At 55.1% G+C, this 14,043-nt stretch overlaps 1 protein-coding gene and 1 pseudogene across 1 annotated transcript; one reads left to right on the forward strand and one right to left on the reverse strand.

The window, feature by feature from the left end:
- LOC129785696 (hydrocephalus-inducing protein homolog) overlaps positions 1-6,975 on the forward strand; it is a 67,209-nt pseudogene extending 60,234 nt beyond the window's left edge.
- Positions 6,976-12,640: 5,665 nt separating this feature from the next.
- Positions 12,641-13,632, reverse strand: LOC129785627 (T-cell activation Rho GTPase-activating protein-like; the record flags this gene model as incomplete). Its single annotated transcript, XM_055818568.1, has 4 exons — positions 12,641-12,776; positions 12,986-13,095; positions 13,180-13,341; positions 13,573-13,632. Coding segments are annotated over 4 exons (468 nt in total), but the record flags the coding sequence as incomplete, so codon positions are not given.
- Between the last annotated feature and the right edge of the window lie 411 nt (positions 13,633-14,043).

Raw genomic sequence — 14,043 nt, forward strand, 5'->3', positions numbered from 1 at the left:
TTCTTCCCGGTCTTATCTTTCCTCTCATGTGGAGCAGAATGGTTGCATCCACTGCAACGAGGACTGGAAAAGCTCCAGCAGCCATGAGCTGCACAGCTGCTGCTGGGCCACGTTTTGCCCTCGGCTTCCCACTGTAAAGCTGGCCTCATTCTGTGAAAGTCAACAGATTTCCTCTGGATTTATGCTGTTGTAGTCGAGAGTAAAAATTGGTCCCAGTGGCAAGTAGAACATGAATTGTGCTTTAATTTAGCTTACATATGCCCTGGTATGCAAGGCGTACTTAATAAATCGGATATCGGCAGAAGAGTTTTGTTACTCGGAAAGACAGTGGTCTACACGTGGACCAGCAGGAGAACTAAGGCAAAATATCGCTCCCTTTCCTGACCGTGGGTGAGAGCCAGAGGACACCATGCGTGGCTGACGGCTTCTGGCAGTGATTAAGTATTTGACGCTCTTCTCCTCTACCAGGTCACCCTGTGTTCCAGCACGGTGAGGCGATACGAGCTGGCGCTGGTGGTGGGCGTGGATGGTGTTGGCCAGGAGGTGTTGGCGTGCCTCTCACAGCCAGGTACCGGCGCTTTCCTTGCAGCTGGCCACCTTTCCCCGCGTACCCATGCCCAGCACGCTGCCTGGCGTGGGGTGTCCTGGCTTCAGCTCCAAATGAGAAATGTTGCTTAACGAGCTAGTTCTGCCCAGCTCGCTGTGAGCACAGCCGTGCTTTGAAAGCAGCCCATGTTGAGAGGCACCTGTGCTCAGTGCTCAGGGCCATGCCTCTGTCTTTTTTTTTTTGGTTTATTTTATTTTTAAGGGAGCAGTGATTATATTCACTATTGGCCTGTTGTCTGGGACTTGAGGAGTAATGAATCTCCAAAGGACTGCCCCTGCTTCTCCCTGCAAGCGGTGGGCTTGTGCTGGGTTGGCCCAAAATGCAGCATTTGTTTGGAAGGCGGCAAGCAGCCTGCTGAAAGCTGGGGTCTGGCTCAGTTAATGAAGGTGTGTGCAAATGGGAAAGGGGCTTACGGCAGGAGTGGTGAGGGGAAACTAGTCCTTGGTGTGGCAGGTGAGCTCAGGTTTCTCTGGTTCTCTTGAGCATGAACGTTCCCAGACTTAAGCCAAAAGCTGCAGCGTCGTTCAATGCCGTTGCGCCGCAGCGGGTGCCAGTTTAATGACGAGAGGGACGCAGTTCGCTGGTGCTGTTCCCTCTCCCCGGCAGAGTCACCCACTGGGTGCCTGGGCTGCAATTTTGTAAAACGAGTGGGAATGGGAAGAGTCAGTGTGTGGGCTGGTGTGTGGAGGACCCAGGCAGCTGCAGGAGCTGGGAGAGGCTGGTCACCCACTGCGAGAGGCAGGCGGTGCTGGTGCCCTCCATCGCGGGGGCAAGCGGCTGAGGTTTCAGGCAGGGCGAGAGCGGTACGGGAGAGGAGGGAGTTGCTTTTACTGAGATGCGGGAGTCTTGTTTTCCTTGAGCTTTGGGGAGCGCTGGTCCTCAGCGGGAAGGCTCCCGCAGAGCTCGTGCCTTGCTGGGACTGTGGGAGGGTCCTTGCCGGCCTCCTGGGGCAAGGGAGGGGCAAAGCTTGATGAGAGAGCACTGGGGCAGGGCACTGGGCAGCCTCTGCCACGGGAGTCTGGGGCTGCCCCTCCTTTACAAGAGGCTGTTGAGTAAGAAGAAGTTAGAGGTGATCGATTGCCGTAGAGGTAGGAAATGTCTATCTGGCAGAGACAAATGCGTTGTGTCTGTTTCATGCTGTTTGGGGAGTAAACAACTTCTACGTTCTCTCAGTGTCTCTAATTCCCTTTGGTCATCTCTTCACCCGGATGTGTCGTTCCTCCACTGCCCGTGCTCAGCCCTGTTCTGACATTTGGACGGTGCTTTCTGAAGTTCCCTTGCGAGTGGATGCTGACCCTTGTGAACGACAGCGATCTTCCAGGCTGCTATGGAGTCCTTCCTCAGGCTTGGCGTCGTGTTCGCCTCCTGCCCTCAAACGTCGTTATCGAGGGGTTTGTTAGGAAAAAAACGGGGTTTGGATAAGACCTTGCTGTTTTATATTCAAACCTAAAGTTTTGGAGAGAACGGGAAGCTACCTGAATATGAACTTCAGGAGCGGTTTGAACTCTTCAGAAAGCAGTTTCGGTTCTAGTCTTTGGGGTGCTTTCATGCAGGAGAACTTGGAGGGTTGTGAAAAGCTGCTGCAAGGAGGCCGCCAGCACCGGAGTGGGCGTTTGCGAGTGCAGCAGCTTTTGGACCCTGTGAGGATGCTAATTAGGCCCATACAAATCTTGCTCCTTGTGTTGTGCCTTTCTGCTTTCTCCTAGGGATTTTTAAAAATGTGGGTGAATTGCCGTTGTGGTGGATGTTAAGAAGCTTGGAGTTTCCTCAGAGGTCACTCTGAAGTTGTCTTTGATTCTGTCCCTTATAGGAGCACAAGGAGGATGCTGCTGTGTGGTACTCCAGCCCTGTGCCGTGTGGGATTATCCAGCCTCACAGCTCGGTAGAGATCCCGTTGACGCTGGAAGCCCAGGCGATAGGAAGGCAGGACACTGTGGCTAGTGTCTCAGTGTTTGGGAATGAAAGATCCCCGCTGGTGAGTGCTAGGCGAGACGCGTGCCTTTGTGTGACTCATCTTGGTGGGCATAAAGTGTACAGGGGTTCTGCCAGGGAAAAGGAGAACGTGACAATATGTGGCTGGTGCGGACACGGAAAGAAGGGATTCATGGCATAAGTAGCAGCTAATGCCTAGAGAAGGGTGGTGTCCTCTTAGGTGGAAATCTAAGTGTCTGAGATGGTGTTTAATTACGGACGTGTGAGGCGGGATAACAAGCCCAGTCTGAAACCCAGAGCAATTCCTGGGTCTCTCGCTCTCCTGCGTTACGAGATGAGCAGCAACCGCTGCTTCATTAGAACTCTTGTTCGGGAGCGCACGGGGACATCGCTGAATACCACTAAAGCAAGAGCGGTGTAAGAGACCGTGCTGAAATGATGATTTCTGTAAAGCTGGATTTAAGCTTTCCTGAAAGTCAGGTCCATCCCGCCTGAGAAATATCCATCATATCTCTTTGCCAAAAGCCCCAGCCAAAGACGCATGAGACTCCACACTGCTTGCATCTGGAGCACAAGCTTTTTTTTCTTTTCTTTTTTTTTCCCTACCAAGCTTGAAAAGGGGTGAGGCAAAGCATTCCTGGACTAAAGGCTCCTACAGGACATTTGCGTTCAGGCATATACAGCAGCAACAACAAAGTGTAGGCAAGAGAACGTTGTATCTGGTGTCCTGGCTTCCACTGGCTGAAATCGAGAACAAATTTAGTTAATTAAACTTTAATTTAAGAGGATACTAACTTTTGAAGCAGCTGTTTTAAAATGTCTTGTCCTCTCTCTGAGCACGGAAGGGGATATCAGAGGATTCCCGAGAACGTGAAGCTTTCTGTAACAGAAAGGAAGGCTGACATTTTGAAAACAATTGCAGGGATATAAACTTTTTATAAACCGAATTGAAACGATGATGCCAAATCCCTTGGATGCCACTGGTCATCTCAACCCTGGCTGCTGGGGATGTGCATGTAAACCAGTCAACAGCAAGGCCAGGCAATGCAGGCTTTGCAGGGAAGTCTCAAGTTTGACAAAACAGTTGCTTGCAAACAGAAGGCATGCTTCCCCGAAAGAGGAGGGTTTCTCCCCACTGGAATAACCAGTTGTTTAAATGTCAGCTGGATTTTGAACTACAGGTACCTTGAAAAGCTTTTACGCTTGGGCTAACAATTTATAAATTGAAAGTTGACCTTACCTTAATCTTTTCTGTTTGGACGTGAACGTGTCAATGTTTTGCCCAAAGGGCGAGCATTTCAGCTGGAGAAGCGTAGCTGTGCCTAAAGAAAGGACTAGATGCGTTGCATTTTCTATAGGTCTGTCTTCTGGTTGCAGTGCAGTTCCAGTAGTTCCCTGGTAGCTGACGCACCCAAAGCTTTCTGGGCTGGCAGAAGAGCTGGCTGTCTTGTTACGTGTCCTGCGCTGGTGGCAGATCCTACCCGTACGGCTGCAAGTCTGACCTTGGGAATCGCTGCAGTGTGTTCCAGTAGAACTTCAAAGCTCGTTCTTGCCTTAGGCTGGGGTGCCCAGTGTCGATGCCTGGTCTTTACCACCGTTTCAGGCAGAACGTGGTACAGATCTTTCATCCAGGCTGTGCAGAGTCCCTCCACAGCTCCGTTGTCGGGTATTTTGTTTGCAGGTGAACGCGTGCCAGCTCCAGTCTGGCGTGTGTCATCTGCATGAAGGAGCTGGTAAATCCCAGCGCTGGCGTTACTGGTGGCAGAGCTGCCATCGCTTGTTGCTGCCTTTCCCTGTGCCATGTTGCCTGTAACGCTGTGGCATGGCATTTTCCTTGTCCCTTTTAGAACCCTGTAGATGAAGGGGTAGCGTTTCTGAAGCCCTCTCCTTGGTGGTGAGGATGCGTGGTGTTAGTACACAGGCTGACAGAAGGCAGCTCTCCTGGGCATCCTCCAGATGTTGTTCCGCTCATCCCCAAAGGGCTCTGCCCTGCCTTTGCTGCTGCTGTCCCACTGTCACCGGGAAGCTGAGCTGGCTGGCGAGGCGCAGCTCTTCCCTGCAGCTCCTCCTTCCCGGGAGCTTTGGGCAGCATCGCCCAGACATGCATCATCGTGCATGGCTTCAGTTCCTTATTTTGGAGGCCCCAGCCTTGGTAGGTGAGGTTTTTGGCTCTTAGTTGCACGCAGCAGTGCCCTGCCAAGGGATGAGCATTTCTGGATGCTGCTGCTTCTGGCTGAGTTGGGCTGGTGATTCTGACAGCGGTCAATACCACTTCCTTGAGCCAGACATCATTAAAGGTTTTACATCGTGGAAGCTGGTTTCTTTTTCGGTTAAATCGTACTCTGTGCCCTCCAGTGAATCATACGGCGTCTGGTCAGTGTTGGGAGTTCTATGCATTCAGATCCTGTTGAAGTGTTGAGGTGTTTGGAACCAGTGAAATCCACCGCAAGAGTGCACAAATTCTCGTTGTTTTTAATGATGTGGGAAGGTGGTTTAGCAAAGGGATCTGTGTTCCTCCTCCAGTAGTCTGTGCCAGTTCTGCAAGGAGAAAGCTTTTGGTTCTGACTGTCAGAGAAAAAACACCACTTGAATGATGTAATGAATAATTAATGCCTGTTATTCATGCCATACCAGGAATACACATAAGCACACATCAGAGGCCATAACTTGCACGATCTCTGCTCTGAAGAGCCTGCTTCGCTTCTGGCTTGTGCTGGTTTTCAGAGGTGCATTTTTGGGAATGTCAGAGAAGTAACTGTCCAAGTGTCGCTGTGCAGCAGCAGCGGTCAGGGAGGTTTGGGGCAAGGCTGAGCGGCAGAAGGAGCGGGAGCAGGCACAAGGCAGAGAAAGGAGAGCTAACTGTGGAGGAGGTCTGGAAAGGAGAGCGTGGGACCCAGGGTTTCTCTGTCCCCTGAGAACGGGAGCTTGTGGCTTTCAGATGGGGTCACTCCCGAGCCTGCACTTGCCCCAGGCCTTCTGTGTCAGCCTTGCAACACTGAAAACTTCCAACAGCCGTACTTATCGCCCAGTCGAGGAGGACACTTAGAGCTGTCTCATATTTTTTAACTTCCCCTGCTTTTCTTTTTTCTTTCCTACCTGCTTCCTGGAGCAGAATATCTGTTTAGTGAGCATTGGAGAAGAACGGGTTGTCTACGTGCATCTGAGTGAGATAAATTCCAGCAGTATTGAAGTTCTACAAGATGCGTCCAAAACTCTCCACCTCTCCAATCAGGCTGTCATCCCTGCTTCCTTCTGTGTAGAGATGGTAAGTATCTGTGGGGCTATTTCCCAATGAAAATTGACTGGTCTGTAGCAGCCTGTGGCCTGATTTTTACATGCAACGTTCCCATATTGCTGTCTCGGAGAGAAAGCAAGATATTCCGTCCCAACGCAGCGAGAGGAGCCTGGCTCTGGGGGCAGTTTTAGCTGGGGCACCCCTCAGTAAAATAGACAGCTTGCATAGATGTTTGTGCAGAAATGAGTCTGGATCATCTTTACAAGTTTTCCCTCTGTTTTCTGGACGGTATTTAACGGAGAGTCGTGTCTTTGGAGCTCTGAGATCAAGAGGCCCCTGTGGCCCTTTGCTCCTGGAAGGGCATGGATTTCCCGACGCTTTCCCCATTAGGTCTGCGTTTGCTTTGTGTCAGACTGCTGTTTGTGACAGAGTCTGGGGTGTGAAGTTTGTCCTCAGCCTGCCTGTGGTGAGGTGAGTTTCACACCTGCTGGGCGCCCAACCAGCTGTGGTGTTGCACAAAAAGATAACGGTAAGGGTTGTGTAGCTACAGAGCGTGTGGGCTCCGTCGCGTTGCAGGGCATCTCCGGGGGCCAGCCGCAGGGAAAGGCCGTTGAACTGATGGAGGCTGCAGCTGACAAGCTGCGTGGCAGGAGGCGGTTGGGTCGCTGCCCTGGCAGGGGGGGGCAGGGCTGGTGCAGCCAGGGAGGGCTCCTGTGCGGACGCTGGGTGGGCTGTGCCGCTCACTGGAGGTGGGATCTGTGAGGGGCTTAAAAACAGGGTTGGGAGGAGGTTTGTTCTGCTCCACGCTAGGTGGGCTGGATTTGTGGAGCTGGTTCACCCAGGCCTGGCTCTGTGGGCTTGGTTGGGTCTGCGGGTAAAGCATCAGGCAGCGTGCGAGAGGCCAGGCTCAGCCTCCTGGGCCAAGGGGGAGGGGGGCGAATTTCCTCCTTGCTGCTTTTCCAGCTGTTTGGGGGACAACAGTAACCTCCAAGTGGGGGAGGGATTCCCAGGGCAGCTTTCTTTGAATCCACCATGAAAACCCGCTTTCCATCTGTGGCGAGAGCAAGCCACCAGGGATGGCTGGTACTGGTGTTGAAATGATGGGTTTGCATGCCTGTCGCAGGCAGTGACCCGCAGAGCTGTTCGGGTCCTGCTGTCCCGGTGCAATGCCTCCCTCCTCCCCGGGCAGCTCGCGGTGTAGCCGGGGGGCTTGCAGGGTACATCTGCCCCTCCGTTGCCTCAGGGCCCTAACCCATGGGACTGGGCAATAAAGCCTGTCGTGCTTCACCGCCATCTCTGCCAGTCCTGGGGCTGATCAGTCACTAGAGCAGTAACACGAGGCGGCTCAGGGACGGTTTCTTTCCCTGCAATAAAGACGGGCTCTGCTTGAGCAGTGGCTTGGACCAGATGATCTCCAGAGGTCTCGCCAGCCCCAGCCGCTCTGTGACTCTGTGTGTGTGATGATCCCCCCTGCTGACTCCACGGGGCTGAGTTCCCCCATGGTGAGCATCTCTGCTTTTCAGGGCAGCTGCTGCTCTCATGGAGACGTGCCAGGAGGCAGGTCCTGGGAACCTGCTCCATCAGCCGCTTCACCAAAGGCTCTTCAGACAGACTCCGGGCACGGTGCTGCTGAGGCTGCCTGATGGGAGCAGCACGGGCGTGGGCGAGATGTGCCCGAGCTGCGCCCTGGCCCTCAGCAGCTGCCTGCTCTGCCGCTCTTTTGCTGCCCCAGTTGAAGTTTTGCCCTTGGCTGCCTTACGCTGCCTGGCAGCTCCTTGACGGGAAGCAGAGGGGACTGAATAATTGTGGAGATAAAGCCTGAGATGCAGTCGGGTGTCAGGGTGACGTGCACGTGTCCACCTGAGAGCGGAGCAGGCTGCGCTGTGCCTTAGCCCAGCTGATGGGTGACACGGGCATCCTTCATTCCCCCGTGTCCCTGAACCCAAGCCTTGTGTCCTCTAAAGCGCCAAAGCCGCTGCTCTGGTTCCTGCTTGGAGGTTGCTGCAGGGTGGTGAGCCGTCATTTCCCTGTCTCCCATTTGTTGGCCAGTCTGCAAACGGTGGCTGTGAGGCTCAGAGATCATGGTCTCCAATTGAAAGGGCGAGTTATCGACTGAAATTTTCACAGGAGCGTTGCATCGGGAATGTTATGCAGACTGACGGACAGCTTGACAAACTGAATGAGGTTAATTTAAGGGGCGGCAACAGGGCAAACGAAAGGCTGGTGTCTTGTTTGAAACAGAAAAGGAAAATGCTGTAATGCAGGTGGCCGTGCTGCCACCCCGGTGGTACTCTTAACCCTCGAGTGATAATTGCTCTTCCTGTTAAGGCAAGCTTGCTGCTGGCTTTGTGGGAGACAAGATCATTACCTGAGCAAGCCAGCATGATTTGTGGTGAACTTCACTTTGGGATAGTGACTTCAGGAATTCCTTGCAGTCCCCCTCAGGCACCAGCTTCCCTGTACCCCTCTCCTCTCTGCTGGGTGAGTTGTGTCTGTTCTATTCTCAGTTGCAGGGAGCAGCAGGGAGGGAGTATCTCTGCCACCAGAAGAAAATAAGTAAAAACCCGCCAAATCTGTGTGTTGAGACGGGGCTTTTTGGGTTGGAAGAGGGGTGTAGGGACTGCATACCTGCGTCCTCGGTTGGCTTATCCCTGCTTGCCAGGGTGTCTGCAGATCTGCGACCCTTGGGACCAGTGTGTCGTCCTGTGCTCACACTGTCAAATCCTGTGTCTGTCGGGTGTGCTTTTCCCTGTCAGATTGCTTTCCCAGCTGCCAGGCAGCCCAGCGTGTTAGGGAATCCTCTGGATCCAGCAAGGGGAGGATTTGTGTCTGTCTTGGGTGAAAAAAGACTGGAGGAATGAGTCAACATGAAGGAGCTGTTGCAGCTTAGCTGGGGGCTGATGTAACCTGCTGACAAAAGTGGCTGTTTCTCCTCCTTGCTCCATTGTCATCTTCTTTTCCTGCCTCCCTAAGTGCCTGATTTTTGCCGTATTGACAAGTGCCAAAGGCTTGTTATGGACTGATGGAAGTGTTTGCTCTCCCTGCAGAAAGGAAAAAGCATCATTCTTAGGTCATTTCCTACTTGTTCTTTGTCATGCTGTCTTCTCGGAGATGTTTTATGTGGCTGCTAAGGCTGACATCTCTTGGCACCACAGAAGGCAGCTGCATGTCACGTCTCTGTGATCAGGAAAGAAGAGACAGGCCTAGGGTGTAAGTTTTCTTAATCAGTGGCAGGTTTTTCTGCCTGCATAACCCCCGTGCTGGGTCTGTTATGTGCTGCCACAGGGCGCAAATGGTTTCCCAGCGCCTTGTAACGAGGGAGGAGGCAGAAGACCTTCCTTGGGATTTCCTCTTCTCATGACAGTCGTAATGCGGGGTCCTGTCTCCTTCAGCCTGGTCCCTGACCTCCCTGATCCAGAGCCCTGTGCTCCAGGTGAAGCTCGCTGCTGCCTGGTTTCCAGCAGCGGTCGTACAGCCAGCTGCGTCGTCTTCAGGAGGGTGCCTGGTGGCTCAGTGCAGATCCCCTTTGGCGTTCCCAGGGATGCGCTGCTGTCACATTCAACTGGAGCTGACCTTGCAGAAGAGACCAAGTTTTGTTTGTTTTTTAAAAAAAGAAAAAAAGCTGTAACTATTTGTCTTGTCACTGGGATTCACTGCAGATAACTGATTTTTCAGGCAATGTATAAAGGCTCTTGGTCAGGTGTGGTGTAAGCAAGGGCAGAACACGCAGTTCCCATTCCCATACTGGCTTCTCCCCTCTAGCACACAATTTTTTTCATTTACTAATTTAATTGTTTATTACCTCAAGCCTTTGGCGACACTGCCTTTAATAACAAAACAGCCATATGGAGAGACAGCAAAACACGGAGGAGATAAACTTAAAAACAGTGCCGATGAGGGGATGCTGCTTTAGTGATTCTGTTCCTTGTTCTGGCTGACGGGCAATTCTGTTGCTCTCTGAGCAAACCGTGCAGGCTGGGGGCAGTGAAGGCTTTGAAGAGCATGTCAGCATTGACTGCAGTTCTCCCCAGCTGCTCTCACTGAAGTCGGAGCAGACTTGAATTGGCAAGAGGGTGGTTTTTAAATCTACTGCAAATTACCACCACCACCACCACCCCCGCCCCCCCAAAGCAGCTGAATAATTAGCCAGCGGGTCAGTGTTTGCTCCTAGTGAGACAGAGGCAGACAGTGCTGTGCCCTTCAAATGGTATCTGCAGTGCTATTTAGAAATTAGGGTTAAATTAACCTTCCAGGGTACGGGCAGCGCTAGCCCTGCATATGTGGCCTCTTCCAAGGTGAGCAGAACTTTTGAAGATGCGTAGGCTTAACTCTTTCCAGAGCTGTCCCACCAGAGCCTCATGGTGCTCCAACAGCTGACCTTTAGAATTAAACCCTTGGTTTGGGTTTAAAGGCTGTGCTGCTTATACAGCAGTACCAGTTTCTGATTTCCACCCAGTTTGGTTTTGCCAGAGCTGTAGGGAGCTTGTCATGTCGTGGCTGTTCTGGAATGTGGTACAGTGAAAGGAGAGACTGAAATGGCAATTTTTTCCCCCCAGGGCGGTCAAATGCTGGCAGAGGTTGCCCAAGGAGGTTGTGGAGTCTCTGTCCTTGGAGATCTTCAAAGGCCAAGGGCACACAGTTCTCTGCGACCTGCTCGAGGCGAGCGTGCTGGAGCAGAGGGCTTGGCCCAGAGGACCTCCACGGGTCCCTTCCAACCCCCCCTCCTGTGTGGCTCTGTGCTTTGCTTTTCCTCCTAAAGCCCCTCAGCTCAGCCCCGATGCCCGCTGGAAAGGGTGCTGGGGCAAGGGACCATCCCAATCTCCTCCCCGAGGGTCCACCCCAGCACAAGCGCTCCCCACTCCACAAGACCCTATGGCAGACACAGTCAGGAGAGGGAAAAGATTCTTTTATTGTCAACAGCAGCTGCAGGGGCCCAGGAGTCACAGCTGTTCAGCCGGTGAAAATCAGTCGGCACCTGCAACGACAGAGTCAGAAAGCTCTGATAAGCCCCCAGAGGCAGGAAGAGGCAGGATTTGGTTCCCCCCTCTTTGGGGGACGCTGTTTCCGAGGAATTCCTCATGGCCCAGAAGGGACAGCTCTTGCTGGCCTCCACTCGAGGCCGGCTCCGGTGCCTTCTCCCCAGGGGTGATGTCCCTAGGGAGCTGTGCGTGCGCAGGGATGCTGACAGTGCCCCTGTGCCGCGCAGCAGGGCTCAACGGGGAGCCCCCGGGGAGCTGCCGTGGGGCTCATCCCAAACCCTGCTCAGCACCAGCCCTCGCCGGCCCTTGCCAGCCAGCTGGGCTGACTTAGGGCCGTGTTCAGGGCTGGGAAAGATGGGCAGCAGCGCGTGGTACGCACCTGGCCTTCCTGACGTGCTGCAGCTTCCTGCATTTTCTCAGGTTTGGGTCCACAAAATCGCTTCCTCTCTTCTCCTTTTTATTTGTGCTTGGCTGTCCCTCTCCTCTGCCCAGGCTTCTTTTCGCTTCCTTTTCCTTGACTTTTCCTTCTCCTGGTGGGAGCCTGCAAACCTTTCCATCCCACAGCGTGATGAGATGGGGAAAGCCCCAAGCCCCTGCAGCGAGCTCTCAGGTCAGGCAAGGGGAGCTCTTCCTACCTGGTTTCCTGGGGCAGGCTGGTCAGTTGTGGCAGGCGTGCCAGGGACTCTGCCGTGCCCTCGGGGGTGCCTGGAGGCAAATCTGGAGGTGCCTAAACCAGAAACTTGGGAGGTAACGGGTGGCAAGTGACAGCCTGGGGTAGTGAGGGCCTGACTGCCAAATTGCTGTATGAGCTCTACAGAGGAGATGCTGGTTTGCATCGTGCACATTTTGCACAGTCCAGCCAACGCAGCCTAGACTTGATGAAGCTGCGACGGAGTAGGATTTGAGCAAAAGCCCTCTCAAGGTGGCAGCTACTCCTTTCTGTCCTTTTGTGGGTATTTTGTAGGTATGTTTTGTTTGATGAAGCAGATCACACTTAATGAAGTGCATTCCAGAAACAGCCTTTCCAGTTTTCCTTAGCACGCACCACTCTGGGGGGAGAGGAGGAACCCCAAAGGCACAAGAGAGCGGCTGCCAGGAGGAGGCCCAGCGGCTGCTTGGCCTCCTGGGAAATTACTGTCCCACCTGAGACATGTTGCCCCAGCGTCTGTGGAGCTGCCGTACCTCTGCCGCTTTGGGCCCTGCCCCTGTGTCTCCCCCAGCTCCGCTGTCGATGTCCAGCACAGAGGCGGCTGCATCCAGAAAGGCTTTTGCCGGACGCTGGGTCTCTGCTGTGCCTGCAGGGCCACTTTGCTCTTCGCACCGCAGCTCTGGAAAGCAAAAGCACGTGCAGCAGCGCGACTTCTTGGAAGTCAAGAACACCTAAGCAAAGCCCAGCCGAGCCCTACACCACTTGTCTCGTCAGCGTTGAGGTTTCTGGCATCCCAAGCCCCAGTGTCTGTGACAAGCCTCAGTCCCGCCTCCTACCTGTGCCCCTGTCCATGGGTGCTGGCACCTCCTCGGCTGATGGAGGGGAGAGGCCGGCCACCTCCTCCCCAAAGATGTCCCCGCAGTTTTCAATGAGGAACTCCACCAGCACGTTCACCTGCAGACATCAAAGCCTTGGTCTCAAGCCAGGTGCCTGCAGACGTGTCAAGCAGCCTTTCCCACTGCTGACCCTTCGCCTGCGCAGGCGGCTGCGGCTGGGGGTTGCTCTTCCAGGCACCCAGCCCACCAGCACTGGCCCAAGGGAGGAGGCAGCCAGGGACCTCGCAACAGCCAAGCTCCGATGGGCCGGGAAGGCAGCACTGGCTGCTGGGTAGGGCGTACCTTCTCGGTCACCGCCAGCATGGCCTGCAGCGGGAGCAGGTCCTCGTTGGGTGGGCTCAGCAGGTTGGGCCCGACGCAGATGGCCAGGTTGCTGCAGCTCATTCTGCTGGTGGCTGCGTTGTGGCCGATGTGCTGCAGCAGGGCCATCAGCCGCTTCAGGAGGAGGAGGTTGGCCGCAGGCAACTTGTTGGCCACCCTGAGGGAAGAGGAAGACAAGGCTGATGAAGCAGAGGGTGCCCACAGCCGTCCCCGCAGCTGGCCCCAGGCGGGTGGGAGCCAGCGGCCGTGTTGCACAGCTTTGCAGCTGCCCGAAAAGACAGCTTTCTGAGGAGCCCGTGCCTTTGCAGGCAGGTCCCAGAACTCTCCCGGTCCCTGCTCACCAGGCAGGCTGCTGCCCACACTTACGCTTTCAGCTCCTCCACCTTGGCCTGCTTGCTGGCCCTCTCCATGGCTGCCATCCATTCCTCGTAGAGGTCGACGACGAGGAGCTTGGTGGGGATGCTTCGCAGGAAGTCCTGCAATGCCAAGGGCTGCAGGTGAGCCTTTGAACGCTGCAGGCCAGCCAGGAGCTCCTCCAGCTGCAGGTCAGAAGTGCTCACCTTCAAGATGACGGCCAGCAGCAGCGCAGGCTGGCTTCCTACATCGATGTCCTTGCCGCGGTCCAGGGCCTCGCGCAGCTGCCGAAGTTCTGTCCCACCGGCAGCTCTGCGGAATATCCCCTCCGTTGCTGGTCCTTGCTGGTGCAGGACAGCCAGCAGCTCCTGCAGGAGAGGCAGGAGGCCACTTGCTTGGCTGAAGAACCAAGCGGTGGCAAGGACCAGAGCTCTGCCCCAGACGTGGTTGCCTAAGCGCCACAAAGGGTCTGGGACCAGAAGCAGGTTCTGGGGGTGCAGAGCCCAGTGCCCTGTCCCCGCAGCTGCTGGGGACACGCAGGCCCTCTCCAGAGCAGCCAGAGGGATGGCTGGGGACCCCGTCTGTCCAGGCTGGCTTACCTGGATGGGCCGGGGCAGCGTGTTGTCCTCCCCACAGAGGGCTGCCAGGGGCTGCCCAAAGAGCGCCCTGCTGCAGCTGGAGCCCGCCTGCCCTGGCGCCTGGGCAGCGGCCGGGGTGCGCCGCAGGGCAAAGGGCCAGGGCAGCCCCATCCTCCTCCTGCTGGTGCTGCTCCCGCTGCTGCTCCCTCCTGCTGCAGAGGAAAACAGAGTAAGACACCACCAATGGAGACCCCAGGCCAGCGGTCCCAGCGCCTGCCCTGCCCTGCGCTGCCCTGCCGGCAGCACGGTGCTGTGTGGTGCGGCAGGATGGGCAGGGAGGCAGCAGCTGGAACCGCGGCTGTGGCTCGGAGGTGTTGACTTAGAGGCTCTTGAGAGCCATCGTGCCACGGGGTCAGCCTGTGCCAGCCTTCGCCCTGCCCTCCTGCAAGCTGCGGGCAGCAGCAGAGGCTCCGTGTCCCCGCAGAAGCATAT

The sequence above is a fragment of the Falco peregrinus genome, chromosome 14 (assembly GCF_023634155.1).
Source record: "Falco peregrinus isolate bFalPer1 chromosome 14, bFalPer1.pri, whole genome shotgun sequence".
Taxonomy (NCBI): Eukaryota; Metazoa; Chordata; class Aves; order Falconiformes; family Falconidae; genus Falco; species Falco peregrinus.